This window comes from Curcuma longa, chromosome 3 (assembly GCF_044706935.1).
Source record: "Curcuma longa cultivar G26 ecotype Majalengka, Jawa Barat chromosome 3, ITB_CL_G26_1.1, whole genome shotgun sequence".
Classification (NCBI taxonomy): Eukaryota; Viridiplantae; Streptophyta; class Magnoliopsida; order Zingiberales; family Zingiberaceae; genus Curcuma; species Curcuma longa.
This window is the reverse complement of record NC_133863.1, coordinates 4,547,984-4,564,605: the sequence shown is the minus strand read 5'-3', so window position 1 is coordinate 4,564,605 and position 16,622 is coordinate 4,547,984. Positions and strand designations below refer to the sequence as shown.

The window sequence follows — 16,622 nt, the reverse complement described above, 5'->3', positions numbered from 1 at the left end:
TGCGGGCCGCCCCTCTCAATCTCCATCCGTGTACTCGCATACAAATATCGTGCGTCCACGCGACGGCAACCGGCCGTTTCCTGGGTCTTCCATGGACCTGGTGATATAAACGGATCGGATAAGCCAACATAAAGATCCAACGGATGCAAATCTGAATTGTTGTAGGATAACGTACGAGCGTCCGCACGGTCTGAGCGGTTCGGCTTTCGTCGAAGGCCAGGCAAGCTTTGCGCATATGCCTAAAAGAGCTTCATTGTGCCGCGAAGTAAATATAAAAGAGCTTCGGAGATCGGCAATTGATCGCCCGCCGCGGTTTCCCGTGCTCCAATCAATCGCTCCGCCTCGCAAGGTTTGCGAATTTGCCTCTCCTCTACCCACCTCTATCGATCGGTGTCTGTTTGTTGTAATCTTGGTTTCCCTTGAGATTAGGGTTAGCTTTGGGGGTGCTTGGATGGCAATATTGTGCTTGCAGTCGCACTTCAAATCAGTTATATTTCTTTAGATGTTTTTATTTACCTTGTATTTTAGTTTGAATGATTGTCCTAGTACGATGCATGTGCTGGTACCTGCGTGCGCTCCGCCTGATTCGAAAGAAACTTTTGGGAAATTTAGGTGTTTCAAGTAATTTCTCTTTAGTTTGTGCCCTCTGATCTAGATCGGGTAATAGTTTTGTTCCTATGCTAAGATATGGGGATATCTTTATTGCAAAATTCGTTTTTACGTATTTCTTGTCTGTTTTTTTGTTGATTATATGCGTTTTATGACGATAAGCTTTTCTCCAAGTCGATTTCTTGTCAATTAGAGAACGAAAAACTTGGAATATTCGTGCATACATGCATCTTGGCTTTGAAGATGGGAAAGAAGGGGATTTGTGATGCCTTCATGTTGAAGTTGCGGTTGGGGAGGTATCTCACGACTGCTGCAAGGGACTTCTTAGGATCTGGATATTCCTTTGTTTTTAGCATTGACCTGAAAAGAGGCGTATCTGATTAGCTATCTGACAACTTAGGACAAGCTTAGGATATTAGTTATTTTCTCTTTGTCGTGTGGGCTAAGGCTTGGCAATTGCTATCGGGTGCCTTCATTTATTTTGCTGGTTTCCTCAAATATCAGCATCTCATATAAAATTTAGATTTTGAGATGAACTGTTTGGTCCTTCCTAGGTCTCTGAACCTTATTCCTGATTACAATTTTGCAGTTTTATTGGTGATGAATTATGTTAATATTGATTCAAAGAACCTTTACTACTTTCATATGTATGAGGTACAATATGCCAGACAATCCTTTGGTAGGACTTTCTAATCGTACTGTTCTTAACACTTCAAGTAAAAAGGACTGTTCATCCTACATCTATTTTTTGGACTGTGCACTTTTATTTTTCTTCTGCCATATGTTTCATCCATGTAAGTGTAATTTTCGGTTAATATGATTTCTCTGATTTTGATTGACGTGTCTTTTTCTTTTCTGTTAAACATCTCTAGGCAACTTGATCTTCATGAATTCAAGAAATACAGTGGTATCTTCCGTTTCCTCTACAGCGGGAAACAACTTCAGTTCTGGGCTTCTGGTTTGCTCACTGCCAGGGTTTCTGGGAGTTCGTATTATTTATGTGGACTTCCAGTTATTGAAGGCCATTGTTAGGACTCCTTCTTCATCAGTTGTCCTGGAGACCTGCGGAGTTGGCCTGATTTAGTGGAAGGGAAACCAAAATCAACTACATCAGTTTTGAAATCAGTCTAGCAATTTAAAAATGGTCTCCACTGAGATAGGTTGTGTTGCCAAGGTCAATGTTCACAAGAACTTAAAGATGCAGATGCTTCTTCCAGCAGCCTCTCCTGATGTTGTGGCCTCTGAAAACTTGGAATTTGATTTTTCTGATGTGTTTGGTCCTGTCCCAGTTCATGCCTCCGTTAACTTACATGTTGTCATCCCTGATAATGCAACTGCATCAGTTTCAAGTGAGACAGTTTATGATGACCCAATGGTTATTCACAAACGATCACATTCATTAGTGGGCCCTTCAACTCCAGTTAGCCAATCATTGCAGCTTAGCAAGCTCACAATACACGAGAGTGACAGCTCCTTGGATCTTTTGGAGTGTGCAACTGGGGAGGCTGATGACCAGGATTCATCAATCTACATCAGAGACAAGCACGAAACCATATCTGAGAAATGCGAGGGCATTGGACTTGATGATTTTGAGGTTTTGAAGCTTGTCGGGAAAGGGGCATTTGGGAAAGTGTTTCAGGTGAGAAAGAAAGGCACTTCTGAAATCTATGCAATGAAAGTAATGCGGAAGGACAGGATTGTGGAAAAAAATCATGCTGAGTACATGAAAGCTGAGAGAGATATACTGACAAAAGTTGACCATCCTTTTGTAGTCCAACTGAGGTATTCATTCCAGGTGCGATATCTTTGTCAACTCTTTACTTATTTTCATCTGTATACTGATAACATCTAGGATATAATATTGAACACTGCTCAATTTTGGTATTTGAATGATTGTGTTGGATCGTGCCATTATATAGATTTCTGGTAGAGTAAGTCTTGGAAATCTTAACTAGTAGTTTTCCTCAGTCTTCATTCTTTTCCCAAGAGTTCTTTTGGTGAAATTATCAGTTATACAGATTGCACAATAACATGTTACCGTTCCCGGTAAGTCTTATAAAAGTGCTTTGTTTATTTTTCATCATCAAGCAATTAAAAAGTGAGATTTCTTAGCCTCGATCTGAATAAAGATGCCTTCCTATGCACCTGTTAATATCCAAGTGTAGTATTTTTAAAATATCTTTAAGCTAAAGATACTGCAAATACACTTTTCAGTCAACATGACAAAATCTCAATTACTACTACTATCTTCTTGCCTCTTCAAGATTCTAAATTAATGTTCTCTTACTAAAACATTATAAAATGTGTTAACCTAGCACACCTTTAGATTGAACTTGATCAGTGACACACAACTTAAAAACAATGTGTCACAAAGCCCAATTATTTGGCGATGATAACATTGTAAATTACATCACTAGTAATATTCATTCTTGTAAATCATTTCTTATTATGTTAAGCAGTTTTTTGATTGATGTCTTGTGGGGGATTCAACTTGTCTAACTATATAATCTCTTTGTTCTCTCGTCTTAAACATTTTACTCTCAATTAATTGATTCCTATGTTCTTATTCTAGTTTTTTTCCCCAATACTGTGCATATCCATTTTAGTATGTCATTATCACTAAATAAATTGCTTGTGTATTGTTTCCTAACTACTCAACACTGACACAAAAAATATGATTAGTTGTACCATAATTTTATGTAATGTTTCCTTATTATCAGGGTACTATCCTATGTAAGCTCAAAATGATACTTGATTATTTGTTATTCACTTTAATCAATTGACAGTCAATTTATTTTATTACTCAGTGAGAGTCTTTTTTTTTTTAAAAAAAATTAAAATACTTATTGGTTTTGTTCAAGCAGCTTTATGTTCACTCAATTCCAAGTATGGATGAAACACTACTTCGTTCCTTATGATGAAATATGTGCTATCACAGGCTTTTGAACATTTTCATCTTGTCTTCTTTTGATCTTTGCAGACAAAGTACCGGTTATACCTTGTGCTAGATTTTGTAAACGGAGGGCATCTATTCTTTCAGCTCTATAATCACGGCTTGTTCAGGTGATCGGATGTTCTTAAACTATTCTCTGTATGCAAGATTCAAATGCACCTTATAATGGAAACTTACTTTTTTAACTATATTATCAGAGAGGATCTTGCTCGCATATATGCTGCTGAAATAGTATCTGCTGTTACTGATCTTCATGCAAATGGGATAATGCACAGGGACCTCAAACCTGAGAACATCCTTCTGGATGCGGATGGCCATGTGAGAATCTGTTTACCCCATTTTGTTGACCACTTATCTCCATTGTTTCCAGGAATGACTTAAATTCTGTAATGCTTCCTCAGGCCATGATAACTGACTTTGGTTTGGCAAAAGAGTTTGATGAAAATACTCGATCAAACTCCCTTTGTGGGACACTGGAGTATATGGCACCTGAGATTGTGCTTGGAAAAGGCCATAATAAAGCTGCTGACTGGTGGAGTGTTGGGATTTTGTTGTTTGAGATGCTTACTGGGAAGGTATGTGATTTTCTCCATTCACTGAACTTGTAAAATTGTTGCTAAAACTCACCTTATGCTGATTTTCATGTTTAAATTGATTTTATTAAAATCTTTCTAGCTTGTGCAAATTTTAATGCAACAATGATCATTGATAGAAACTCTGCCTATGGCTTAAAGTATCTACTCTTCCAACATTTTTGGAGCTATAAATCACTCAACTTTTGTCTTAGATGTACAAAAATTGGCAAATATGTATAGTATTGCTGATTAATTGATCTTAGCCTAAGCCTACTTATAAACCTATCTATACATTTATTATCATATCTTCCTCTACCAATTCGAATATGACCAATTGCATATGCAGCCGCCGTTTATCAGTAACAACAGAGAGAAAATGCAGCAGAAGATAATGAAGGAGAAAATTAAGCTGCCAGCTTACTTGTCTAGTGAAGCTCATTCCTTGCTCAAAGGCGTAAGTTTGCAGCATTGCTTTGTAGATTAAACTTGGAATCCTTGTTGATCTCACATTCCATCACGTGGAAAGTTCACAAGGTGTTCTCTTTCTCCTTTCAGTTGCTCCAGAAGGAAGCAAGCAAGCGGCTCGGAAGTGGCCCTACTGGCAGCAATGAGATAAAGAACCACAAGTGGTTCAAGTCAATCAATTGGAGGAAGCTGGAGCGTCGTGAGATCCAGCCTAGCTTCCGGCCTAATGTTGCCGGAAAGGCTTGCATTGCGAATTTCGACAAGGAGTGGACAAGCATGCCGGTGTTAGATTCGCCAGTCGCCAGCCCAGTGACTGGACAGAATGAATTTCCAGGGTTCACGTACGTGAGGCCTGCTCCTTTCCTTCAGAAGCCTAGTCCTCTGAGCTGAAAGACTAGTATGGAGCTGGAATGCTGCTTGGCTATGGCAGTTTGTATTACAACATTTGATTTGTTTATTTTCTTTACCAGCCTTTTCTTCTGTGTTTATGTTTGTCTGTGTCCGGTTTCGATTTGCTTGAAATTTGTCTGTAAAGTTGGTCTAAAAACTATTGGAGCTGTCTTTTCTTCAGCCTCTTTTGAATTGACACAAGACTCACACAAACTTTCATGGATTCATTCACTACAAGATGTCACGTATTCATAAAAACTAATTTCATCATACCTATCATTTCTTCATTCAAATAGGTATCTTGGAATGATCAGGAAGAAAAAAATGCCAGGATCTCTACAGGTTAGTTTGCTCTTACCTTTTTTTCTTCCCCAAATGAAAAGACTTGCTAACTCCACTAATGGTGGGATTCATTCTCAAAACTGCACACAGAGTTGGACATTAAGAAAATCTTTTTTCGTTTCTTCCCTTGTGATGACATTAGCCATCCTTTCATTAGCAACATTAGCTTGTCATCACTATAAGCTATGCATGTTTTTATTTATCAACTTTATGAAAGATTATATTATTAGCAACATTCAAATAATTAAATTAATTTATATATTAGCTTGTATCTTTCACTCTAGTAGAAGAAATAAAGATATAAATTAGGTCAGACTTGACTTTCTATATTTTATCTATTTTTGATAATTCATATGTTTAAATTTTGTCAGATTAATTTTAAAAATAGATAATTTTCTCATTTGATTCATCTATCCAATAAATTTAGAACATAATTTATACATATTTAAAAATTAATTTTTATAATATTTATTTTTATTAAAATTTGGCTTGATTTATGAGTCATATTTACCTCGATCTGAGGTTCAATCAAGGTGCGACCCCATTAGAGAGTCGATCTCTCTCTAAGTAATAATATATATAAGTTATATTTTAAATTTATCCGATAGATAAATTAAAAAAATCTATTTTAAAATTAATCGGATAAAATTTAAATACTTAAATTATCAAAAAAATAAATTAATTAATTTAGAGCATGCTATTCTACTACTAGTGACCTTGAGGTGAACGCAGACCAATATTGGGTCACTAATGCCTCATTTCCTTAGAAAGTTAAAATTCCTAACATACACAAAATGATACGCATACCACCATTTCCTAGTGGAATAGTCGTGCACCACTTCAGTTCGACAATGTACAAACACATAAATACAGGCCACGAGATGTTTGCACTCAAGTTTAAACCGTAAACCCAGAAGTGCAGAATCTACAATATAACTACGATCTATTCACCAGACATCAAAAGAATTACAGTTTGTATAGCCTCGACGAGTTTCTCCAGTACTAAAAAGTAGTAACTAGTAAGCAGACTGCGTGAACTTTGCCAATCGTGTTTCCTGTCAAATCAAGCAATGCAACCTTCCTTTTGAGTGTAAAAGAGGAAAACACACAAGGATACAAAGGCACAATGCTTTCTCATCATAGAGTTGTGTCCTTGAAGCACTGGGTTGAGGAATCAGCTAAGGTAGTTATCTTTTTCTCTAGCTCAGGTTTATTAGCACCGATAAGTTTATCCATTAGCTCCCCGTCTTTCAGAAAGAAGAATGTTGGAGTTGCTCGGATGTCCCATGAGGAGCTCAATTCCTGAAAAGTGCATATCATATATAATCTATGGAACTAAATTCCTAAAAGATAATTCATAATGTTTGATTCGCATGCTTTGCTGCTAATCATATTGCACGGTAGAAAGATTTGCCTTGGCATTTATATTCTAAATTAAGCAATCAGAATTTGTCTATGGGCAGAAAATTATTGGGCTATTAGAAATATATAAGATTTAAAGTAAATTTCAAATTTAATTGGGTGCGAGGAAAAGAGATGATGGGATGAAAGTTAAGAAGATATTCTTGGCTGCATAAAACTTTGCATAGCTAAGAGCAAAACATCGTAGCAGTTCCAATGAGCTAAAAGCCTAACACTTCCAACCTTAGCATTTAGAAAATCTACTAAACTTTATCACGAGTTCATGATCAGTTTAGAAACTGTTAAGCAACTGAATGTTCTGAAATTGGTGCTGCATGATTAATGATGTACAAGCTTCTTCAGAATCATCTAGCAGAACACTGAGTGGGAGCAATTCTCAATTTGGCAGTGCTATGGATTGCACTAACCGCAGGAGGTATGGGCACTATGGTACCATGACACAGCAAATAACATAAAGACAAATTCAAACTCAAGTCTAAAAAAAAAGCTTATTATGAGCTTATCTAGGAAACCTGTATTGCAATTTATATCATACAAAGTTAAGTCCCTGCCAAAACTACAAGTTAATTTAGCCTCCAACATATTGACACAAACTGATTCACCATTTTTACCTAGAGTTTGATGTGATTATCCATAACAAACTATATTCACCACCTTGAGTAACAGATATCTCTATTCTCCAATCGTAATTCAAACAAACACAAGGATGGTGCACCATAACTAAGGAGGCGAGGATGATTTAGCAGGAAGCAACAAGGGTAATGACCTTATGCAAGCACAATGTGCCAGTTTTCTCAAGGAAATGATGATACAAGAACAACGATAAGTGGACTGAGAATTCACACAAGCACAGGATTATGGAAATGAATAATTCAAGCAACCAAAGGATGGCACACCACACTAAAGGAAATGAGGATGAATTAGCAGGAAGCAACAAGGAGAATGACCTTATGCCAGCACAATGTGCCAGCTCTCTCAAGGAGAAGTAAGAATTATAATAAGTGAACTAGAATTTAGATATGGACTGGATTGTGAAGAAATTTAAATAAAAGAAGATGTTACCATTAGTTTATCAACATCTATGGTCAAAAACATCAGTGAAGGGTACTTCTCAGACAACTCTGCATATAAAGGTGCTATCACTCTGCATGGGCCACACCAAGATGCACTGAAATTTGCTACAACCTGTGGAAAAATCATATAGGAACATTCAGGTAGTAAAAAAAAAAAGCTATATGCGAAGAATTATCAAATTAGTCTCAACCTGTGGTGTTACAACTTCTATGCAGATCTTTGGACTAATTACCCAAAAAGATTTAAATTGGGTATGAGTTTTTTCATGAAAATGTTTTAGATGAGCTATTACAAATCATTGAGATCACTCTGTCAATTATTTGACAGAGGCCTATGAACAGCTGCCTGGAAAGTCCAGCACCTCTTTCCAGATCAAAATATCATTTTTTAATTATTATTTTACTAATTAAAACAATCTCTCCCTCTAGCTAAGCTTCTACCTCCCTTTCTCTCCCTTGCTCCTTACCAATCTACTATAGTCATCACGGAGGAAGACAAAGACTCACTGCTGCCAACCAAAGTAAACGGTTGGAACAATGGCAAGCAAATTAGTAGGGACAGCAATGGGTACCTGACAATCAGCTACCCACAAGAATCAGAGCCTTTTAAGTCTAGTTTGAGTTCAAGACACATTTGGGTTTGCTTAAAATTGCAGGTACCCATGTATCATCTAAAGTGGATATGTAAATGGGTCGAGTAGAAGATATTTAATGAGGTTTAAGTTTGGGTAGTACCAAAAAATGTGGGTATTAACACCTTGCCATTCCTACAAATTAGAGCCCTACCACTAATCCTCTCCAATGTAATCAAGCTACCCATCAACAAGGAGGGCGCTCTACCACTGCAAAGCAAAACTTGTGAGCATAGAATTGAACTCTATACAGAGTTCTAAGTCACCCTTGTTAAAGTTGCCAATGATCCAAACACAAAGGGATGTTAACAAATGATCATCTAATCCAATAAAATCATTCTTTGGCCCACAGTTCTATATGTGGGACTAAAGTAGAATGTCACAACTTCTCTCACTCAAAGTTTGATGTCCTTGTTAAAGTTTAAATTAACACTCATATCCTAGAACCTCTAATCGAGACATATAAGGCCTAATGATGGTTCCACCATCAAACAAGTTGCTTTTTCCCAGCACCCCTTCACGTATAAGGTTAGATCAGCTCTAATGCCACATATAAGGACTTGTGATCCATGAATTTTGGTAGGTTCAATCACAGATCCAATGCTTAAGTGCAACCTAAAAGTAGTTACCTATCAAAGTTTATAAATTCCTATAATTCACTCACAACTCTCCACGAGACAAAATTAGAGCGCCACTAGAAGATTTGAAATAGATAATGAGAGAAGAGAAAGACAGACAGAGATTTGATTGTACAACTATAACAACAACCAAGTCTTATCCCACTAGATGGGATCGGCTAGATTTGATTGTACAACTAATTAAAAATAAATAAAAAAATCACATTTTGAACTTAGATTGGAAATCTGATGGTTTTCCATCCACCTTGGTAGCATAAATGCCTCACTTATGATGTTATATGACATTTTGATTTTATACAACAAAATGTAGTACCAAATTAAATTTTGGGTATACTTCATTTATAATAACAACAATTAACCTGAAAATTTTCTTACTCCCGCTAAGTGAAACTTAAAATGGCATGACTTGAATATTAATCACATTAAGTACAATTTGAGCAAGAGGCATCTATTGGTAGAAATCAACTAAAAGCCTACGATTATTTTTCACAAAGTTGCACATCAGCTACAATACCAAAGTTATATCAGATCCTAAGTAAAATGACCATATTAAAATCTCATCCAAGGATATAAACCCTACAAGGAAATTTTCTTTAGGAATTATGTATTTTAATAATCATTTGAATAATATAGGCTTCTCTAAACTTTGATCTGGGAATAGAATATATTCAAGTAACCCTCACTCGTGAGTATATGAGACAATTCAGGCTATTTCTTTTACAAAACTTACCTTCTTGTATCATCAAAGCATCACCCAACATATAATGCAAGCATCATTTGGTTCAAATTCAGAGCAATGCCTATGATTTCCCTCTTCAAACTCTACTAATTCACCTAACATTATTTCACCAAGGGTATGAATACGAGCAATTCTAGTCCAATCCATTTCTTAATGCAATGATTATTTCTTTTCATTTCTTCTTTGGATCTTCGTGAATTATCGGAATTGCAATAAAATCCTTGGTTATTAAATTTTAATGAATTACTAAGTTCCGGTCATTCAAATACTATGAAATTAGAATGAAACCGAATCTGATTCCAATATTTCATATCTATCATGTCGGTATGTAACACTAAAAAATTGAGGTAACACCATTTTGGATGGAATTGTGCAGAAATTTTCAGGGGACAAATTCACACAACGGAAACAAGCTAGACACAAAACCCTTCCTATGCAAGTGTTAATGACAGATCATTTCAAATATATGCTGGATGCTTTGTGAAGTCTCTTTAACCATATTCCTTGGTCTGAAGAATGTACAAGCCTTTTTCTTTTCAGTCACTTACAATCTTGCCTTGTTTTTCTGCTTCTGAAATTTTTTGCTCCCAGTTATCCTTGCTTGTTATTACATGCACATTGCCGCCTCCCATGTCTATCTCATCATCCATGTCACTAGCTGCCCCACTCTAAAAGGAAAAGGGAAGCTAATGTAAAAAATTAACAAGTAGGGAAGAAATTATTAGAGTGATAGACACATATCCAACAAAGATATGGTCCAGAGAAATAGAATAAAAATTTCAGCATCAGATATCGACCAAGAAATTCAATCCACTATTTAAAACAATAATGTGAAATAACAGAAATTTTCATTTATTTTTAGAAACAAACTATAAATTTCATCATTAAAAGGGACTCAACTAATCTACTATAGTAGTAATAAGTGAGTAAATAAGCAAATAAAGATTCCCAGCTATTTCAAAAAATAACTCTATATAGATGTGTATGTGTAGTTCAGAACCATAAGCATTGTTCTTGCCACATAAGAATATTAGTATCGACAAAAATTAATCCTACAAGGTCAGTTTGTCAAAAGTTACCTTGATACACTCAATCATCATGTCTAAAAATTTTGACTCTCATTTAAAAATTTATTAACTGAATCCCAACTTTTTCAACTTTGGAACATTTTTTTACCATGTCATTTTCCTGTTAACAACAATTAAATGACTTACATAGGCTTGACATGGACTACTCTGTTGAGTTAAGAAAGCACAATATGTGCTTCTCTATGGATACATTATCTTGTTTCTTAGTATCCCTCCTTCCCAAGCCCAAACATATTGCACTATTCAATGGAATTGGAAGCAACACCACAAGCATATTTGTTAATAACGTTGTCAGCAAAAGTAATATAACTAGTCATTGGCATGGCTAAGAAAGGGGATAATAAGTTGGGCTTTGAATGTAAAAAAGGAAGCAAGGACCATATTTCCATATGTTAAAAGTCTAGGGATGGCTCTTGGACCAGATGGTTAGTGTGGGGGCAAAAATTGAATGTAAAAGATATACTAGCACAAAAGTTTTAATGAAAACAAGCTCGCTCCGCACTTTTTCCTCTGCAGTAAGGATGGCTTAATAGATTTATACATTGTAATATGGGAACTCTTATGATAGACTCATTAGTGAGTCCTACAACAAATGGACCAGTAATTCTTGCAACGATGCATAACTAACAACATAACGGGAAAAGGGTGTCTTCTTTCCAGTTAGTAGTTTCACATAAGACTTCTGAAGAGGCAATCATCCACATCAGATTCCCTCATTCTTCATTCAATGATCCTTATGATATAGTAAAGCGATGAGGATCAAACACATCCAAAGTCACAACGAAATGATAGGGTCAGAATAGAAAAAAAAATATTGAGAATGGCAAAAAGAAACAATACAAATTGTTTCGAGCTAGAGACATTACATGTTGCCCCCATTCCCACCCTACAATCTGAACAAACTCACTAGGAAGCTAAACCAGATATACATTAATGCATCATACTTCATAGCGCATCAGTTAAGCTTCATTCTTCTACATTTCATATCACATTAAAAAATAGACCCCCATTCCCAACCTACAATCTGAACAAACTCACTAGGAAGCTAAACCAGATATACATTAATGCATCATACTTCATAGCGCATCAGGTAAGCTTCATTCTTCTACATTTCATATCACATTAAAAAATAGATGTATGAGGTAACTAACATTTTTGCTAGATTTGGTAAATTAGATCCCAAACATCAGCATTACCAACTCAAACTCATATGCATTTTTAAAAAGCAAAATACTTAGAATGCAGGATAATCATCCACCAATATAGCAAGGATGTTAACAAAATAGTGGATGAAAGAAGCAAGTCAGACATGTGAAACATAGACAGTGGCAACAAATACATAATTTGATTATATTAAATAGTGAGAAGTAAGGTTTCGACATTGTCTATCGGTAACTTCTTACCTTCCTCGCACAGTTCCCCATTTGAATTGAGAAAGGAACCAAAATAACAATTTATATCAGTTCCTGTGAATAAAAGAACAAGGTCTGTATTACTAAAAGCCCATGAGAGGAAAATTTTACTAGATAATAACTAAGAAAATAAATTTCAACAGCCAATAAAAAAAATGATAAAAAATCTTAGGAAGAGATCCAGTAGCTTGTAATAAGGTTATTATAATGCATGGAAATAGCTATGATTGACAAGGATGTGTGGGTACAGCAGCATGGGGATGATACTCATGTCACAAAAAGGAACTAAAAAAGGCTTTGCAGACATAGATTTTAATTTGTATCAGATGATAATTCATGTAAATCAAATAGCTATATCATTAATTGTCAAATATTCTAGCACCGATATGATTATATTTATTTTCAATCTTAGTTAACTTCTTGAGCATATGAATGTAGTGTATCTTATTCCATATATACATCTTTGAGGTCTCATTTTATTAATAATAAATGAATTTGAAGAAAGTGATTAAGGTATCAAATTACGGTTCCACTAATCTCACTATTTAATGATATTGATTGAATTTTTACAAAAAGGCTCCATAATGGTCAATCGTTACAACCTACTCTAGCACTCCCCCTCAAAATTGTGTATAAATATTGCTAATCCTCATCTTGCTTACAATGTAATGAAAAACTTTACTCCGTAGGCATTTAGTAGGCACATCACCTAACTAATATGATTTGACAAAAGCAATCAAGATGATTCCTCTATCCAGCTTCTCCCTTCTAAAATGTCAATACACTTTGATAGCATAGTACAATTGCATTGCACGGAGCTGTTTACCATTTCAATGGCTGGTTTGTTATCACAATATACCATTAAGAGTAGCTTTTCATTATGTTAAACTGTAACCAAAAAAAAAATTCTAAGCTATGGTCTATGGTTAGAGGCTTTGTATTTCACTCCAGCACTAAATCTAGGAAAAGTTTATTTTTTTGTTGTTCCAAGTCACTAGATTGCCAACAGCAGTAAGTAGAGAACCGAGGAACAGACTGTCTATAATCAATAAATCCTCCCTAATTTGCATCTGTATACATCTCAACCTTGAGGCAATTGTTGCTAGCAAGGAACAGTCTTGTTCTTGGGCATCTCTTTAAATGCCTCAGAATGCCCCGTGTGGGGGGCATTATCCACTTGACCTCATTCACCTACCAGCAACTTTTCACTTTGGTCATAAGATGTGGCAGGCAGTCAACACCCCCAGCCATAGCAGAGTCTCGTAATGCATTGCACACATATTTTTACAAGAAAAATAATTACGCTGTTAAGAGATTTTGCCACTTAAGTAATACGGAAATAACATAGATTTCCTGGATACTTGCCATATTGATAGGAAAGGCACCTTCTTAGGCACAGTATCTCCACTTTATTGTTGTCTATCAATTTGTCACGTCAACATAGATGATCAATATTGTTAATCTCTTTCCACTATGACGTTGTTGCAATTCCAAGCACAAGTTATTGCCCTTCCCCTCCAAAGTGAACCGATAAATCTTCCAAAAGTTCTCATATTGGCTACTCCAGGACATTTCTTCTTCCTGCTGTATTGACGGTTCCAGCTTATATAAGAATTACTGAAAATGCCTGAATCAACTAAAAACTTTTCTTCGTGCACATATAAGCTACGTTATCAAAGGCCATCTAATGTCTCCCGATCTCTAATTAGTCGTCTTTAATTCGCAACAAGCAAACCCAAAAGATACGTAGAACTAGCCATCATATCCCAGTCGTCCATGCAACGATATACGAACACAGAGAGGCGCACTAAATAGCGATGACCAACAACAACTAATAAAAAAAAAGGGCAAATTTTAATGGAAAATGACTGGAAAATGTGAGATCTTTCTTTCTCATACGGTAACAAATTCATAACCCACGGGACGAATTAGTCGCGGTGACGACGCCAATTCATGGTAAGGAAAGGAATAGTTACCTTTCAGGCTGACGAATCGCGGAATCGAGCCAGCTCCAGGTTCTCCTCGGAGCAGACTGATCGAAACTGCAACAAACACGGATTGGCAAGTCGATTATCCGTAAGTTGGTGGTTCTAGAAACAGCCGAGCGAAGCCAAATTTATTAATGGACCGAGCCCACAATCTTAGCCCGGCAAATTGTTAACCCATGTTATTTGAATTTTCATGAGCTAAGGATGTATTTACTTCAGTAAAAAAAATGGAATCCGTCACTTCAACTACCTTACACGGTCAATTTTATGATTATTTGTGATGAGATAAATCGAGAAGCTATAGTTGACCACGACGGAAAAGGCCCAATTCAGTAAGTCTGTCCCGTCATAATCAATTCAATTGTGCTCCGAGAGCTGAGAGTGTATTTACAAATTAAGAAAAATATAAATCATGTTTAGTCGAACAGAAGATATGTGGAGACGGTTAAGAAGATTGAAGGTGCCAAACTTAATTTCATTAGTCTTTTAATTTTTGTTTCAATGCCAATTTAAGTAAGTCAACTACTTTATGTTAGTTGATTATTGATTTGCTGTATATATTATAATTTTGGAAACCGCTTGACCAGCTTCACTTGTCTCTTTGTCTTTTTAAAGTTGTGAGAAGTCATCCGAATACTCTTGAAAATAAATAATCTTCCTCGTGATTAACATCTCATTAAATTTGAATTAGACCACAATACACAACGCATAGTTGATATAGTTACTCCTTAATAAATTCGGATTTGATCCGTCATGAGTCACATCCATCCTTCTCGAACCGTCATTTTAAATTGGGCCCGTGACCGTGATTAGCCTCTCATTAAATCCAAAATACCTAGTTGATATAGTTACTCCTTAGTAAATGCGGATTTGGTCCAGCATGAGTCACATCCGTCCTTCTATAGTAGTCATTTTAGGTGGGGCCTGTTCCGCTAAATAATTTAAATAAATTTTATCAACTCATTTAAAAATAAATATAAATGAGTTAATCGGTAAGGATTGCAAGTTTAGATGGATCAACTCATGGTAGCTCGGATTGATCTTCGGATTAAGAAGATTTTTTTTCCTAAAATTTAAAATTAAAATAAAAATTTAATAGACTCATGACTAATCAAATAAAATCCAAAGAGTCAGAAAATTATAATCGGATTAGTCAAATCACATTGAATCTTTTCTCCATTCATGATTGGACTTAATCAAATTGAATGGACTCAATTTAATGGCCCTAGTTGCAATAATTGAACCAGTCCATGGTGCATGATAGATAGATAACCTGGCAGGTAGCCCCTTCCAATGTGGCAGGGGCCATTTTCGTAAGTGGGATGGTCATGCAAGCCACTCGAAGTTGAATTGCTTGGAAATTGCCAGAACAATAGACAGGAAGGAAGGTCCTAACAACTTTCATTTCATGTCTTGGCGTGTGATCTTGACTGGGAGCGAGCAGGTGCAGTGTTCTATTAAAAAATTCCAACTTCTGTGGATAGATTGAAGAACAAACTGAGGGTCTTCTGCAAGCGCCCACGTTGACGGAGCCGAGGGACGGGAAAGTAAATAAATAAAATATTTAAATTAATAAAATGTTCCGGTTGAATGTCATCGACAGCTAAATTATCAATCAATAATATGTCACTTTAATTGTTGCTGATCTTACCGACGAAGGAGCTTGAAAAGGAAGAGCGGAGCGAAGGGGTCAACGAGGTGCCGAGATTCTTGGCAGGACCACTCTGATGCTCCTTGCTGAGATTCTATACAGGACCACTCCAACGCTCAAGTCAACAGAAAATAGATGAAGTAGTATATGTGTAAAAGAATTTCAAAACTTTTTTCATACATGTGGGGTTTATATAATAGCAGAGGGAGCATGATCTTTAAAGATTAACGCATGTGATTTGCTGTTAATGCGCCATTAAAGCGGTATGAAAGGCATAACTTTTGACGATTTTCAAACATCCAATGGTTCAGCAGGATTGATTATTTTCATTCGACAATTGTACGCATAAATGTGTGAAAATTTCGAAACTCAAGTTTGGAAACTTGATCACCGTCCTTATCCTTTTGGACGAGCTGCTAAGTCTGAGCCAAAGAGAAGGGTCGACTTGTTTGTATGTTGATAGTCGACTTGACACGTGAGGTCGGATGTATGTTGATGACCAACCCAGCACGTGAAGTCGGATGTATGTTGACGACTGAGCCATGGAAGCATGTGGCTGAGTTGTATGCATGACTGAGCTGAGCTAACCTGGATATGAGACTGAGTTGACCTAAATGTCTGCTCGAGCTGATCTGAGTGTGGCAG

General features: G+C 36.2%; 2 protein-coding genes across 5 annotated transcripts; one reads left to right on the top strand and one right to left on the bottom strand.

Annotated features, from left to right (window-relative positions):
- Positions 1 to 209: 209 nt before the first annotated feature.
- LOC141822959 (serine/threonine-protein kinase AtPK2/AtPK19-like) lies at positions 210 to 5,172 on the top strand. 4 transcript variants are annotated; one of them, XM_074710253.1, is made up of 8 exons: positions 251 to 349; positions 430 to 487; positions 1,482 to 2,404; positions 3,590 to 3,672; positions 3,760 to 3,880; positions 3,964 to 4,137; positions 4,484 to 4,591; positions 4,693 to 5,172. In XM_074710253.1, exons 3-8 carry the CDS (start codon positions 1,751 to 1,753, stop codon positions 4,990 to 4,992), a joined length of 1,440 nt encoding a protein of 479 aa, XP_074566354.1. In that variant the 5' UTR covers positions 251 to 349; positions 430 to 487; positions 1,482 to 1,750; the 3' UTR covers positions 4,993 to 5,172. The 4 variants fall into 4 exon arrangements, with proteins under 4 accessions (XP_074566352.1, XP_074566354.1, XP_074566353.1 ...); XM_074710251.1 differs by lacking the exon at positions 430 to 487 and having other exon boundaries at positions 210 to 349; XM_074710252.1 differs by lacking the exon at positions 251 to 349 and having other exon boundaries at positions 371 to 487.
- A 1,088-nt stretch (positions 5,173 to 6,260) lies between these two features.
- On the bottom strand, positions 6,261 to 14,404 carry LOC141822958 (thioredoxin H4-1-like). Its single transcript, XM_074710250.1, has 5 exons — positions 14,315 to 14,404; positions 12,330 to 12,392; positions 10,387 to 10,506; positions 7,819 to 7,941; positions 6,261 to 6,636 (listed from the first exon to the last, which is right to left on the bottom strand). The coding sequence occupies exons 2-5, from the start codon at positions 12,348 to 12,350 to the stop codon at positions 6,472 to 6,474; spliced, it is 429 nt and encodes a 142-aa protein (XP_074566351.1). The 5' UTR covers positions 12,351 to 12,392; positions 14,315 to 14,404; the 3' UTR covers positions 6,261 to 6,471.
- Positions 14,405 to 16,622: the final 2,218 nt, after the last annotated feature.

What these genes read in the sequence shown, in the direction of transcription:
- LOC141822959 (XM_074710251.1), top strand. Translation starts at nt 1,751, where the DNA reads ATGGTCTCCACTGAGATAGGTTGTGTTGCCAAGGTCAATGTTCACAAG. An exon ending in AACTGAGGTATTCATTCCAG is followed by an intron (nt 2,405 to 3,589) that starts GTGCGATATCTT and finishes TGATCTTTGCAG; the next exon opens with ACAAAGTACCGGTTATACCT. An exon ending in TTCTGGATGCGGATGGCCAT is followed by an intron (nt 3,881 to 3,963) that starts GTGAGAATCTGT and finishes ATGCTTCCTCAG; the next exon opens with GCCATGATAACTGACTTTGG.
- LOC141822958 (XM_074710250.1), bottom strand. Translation starts at nt 12,350, where the DNA reads ATGGGGAACTGTGCGAGGAAG. An exon ending in TGGGGAACTGTGCGAGGAAG is followed by an intron (nt 10,507 to 12,329) that starts GTAAGAAGTTAC and finishes TTTTCCTTTTAG; the next exon opens with AGTGGGGCAGCTAGTGACAT. An exon ending in CAGAAAAACAAGGCAAGATT is followed by an intron (nt 7,942 to 10,386) that starts GTAAGTGACTGA and finishes ATTTTTCCACAG; the next exon opens with GTTGTAGCAAATTTCAGTGC.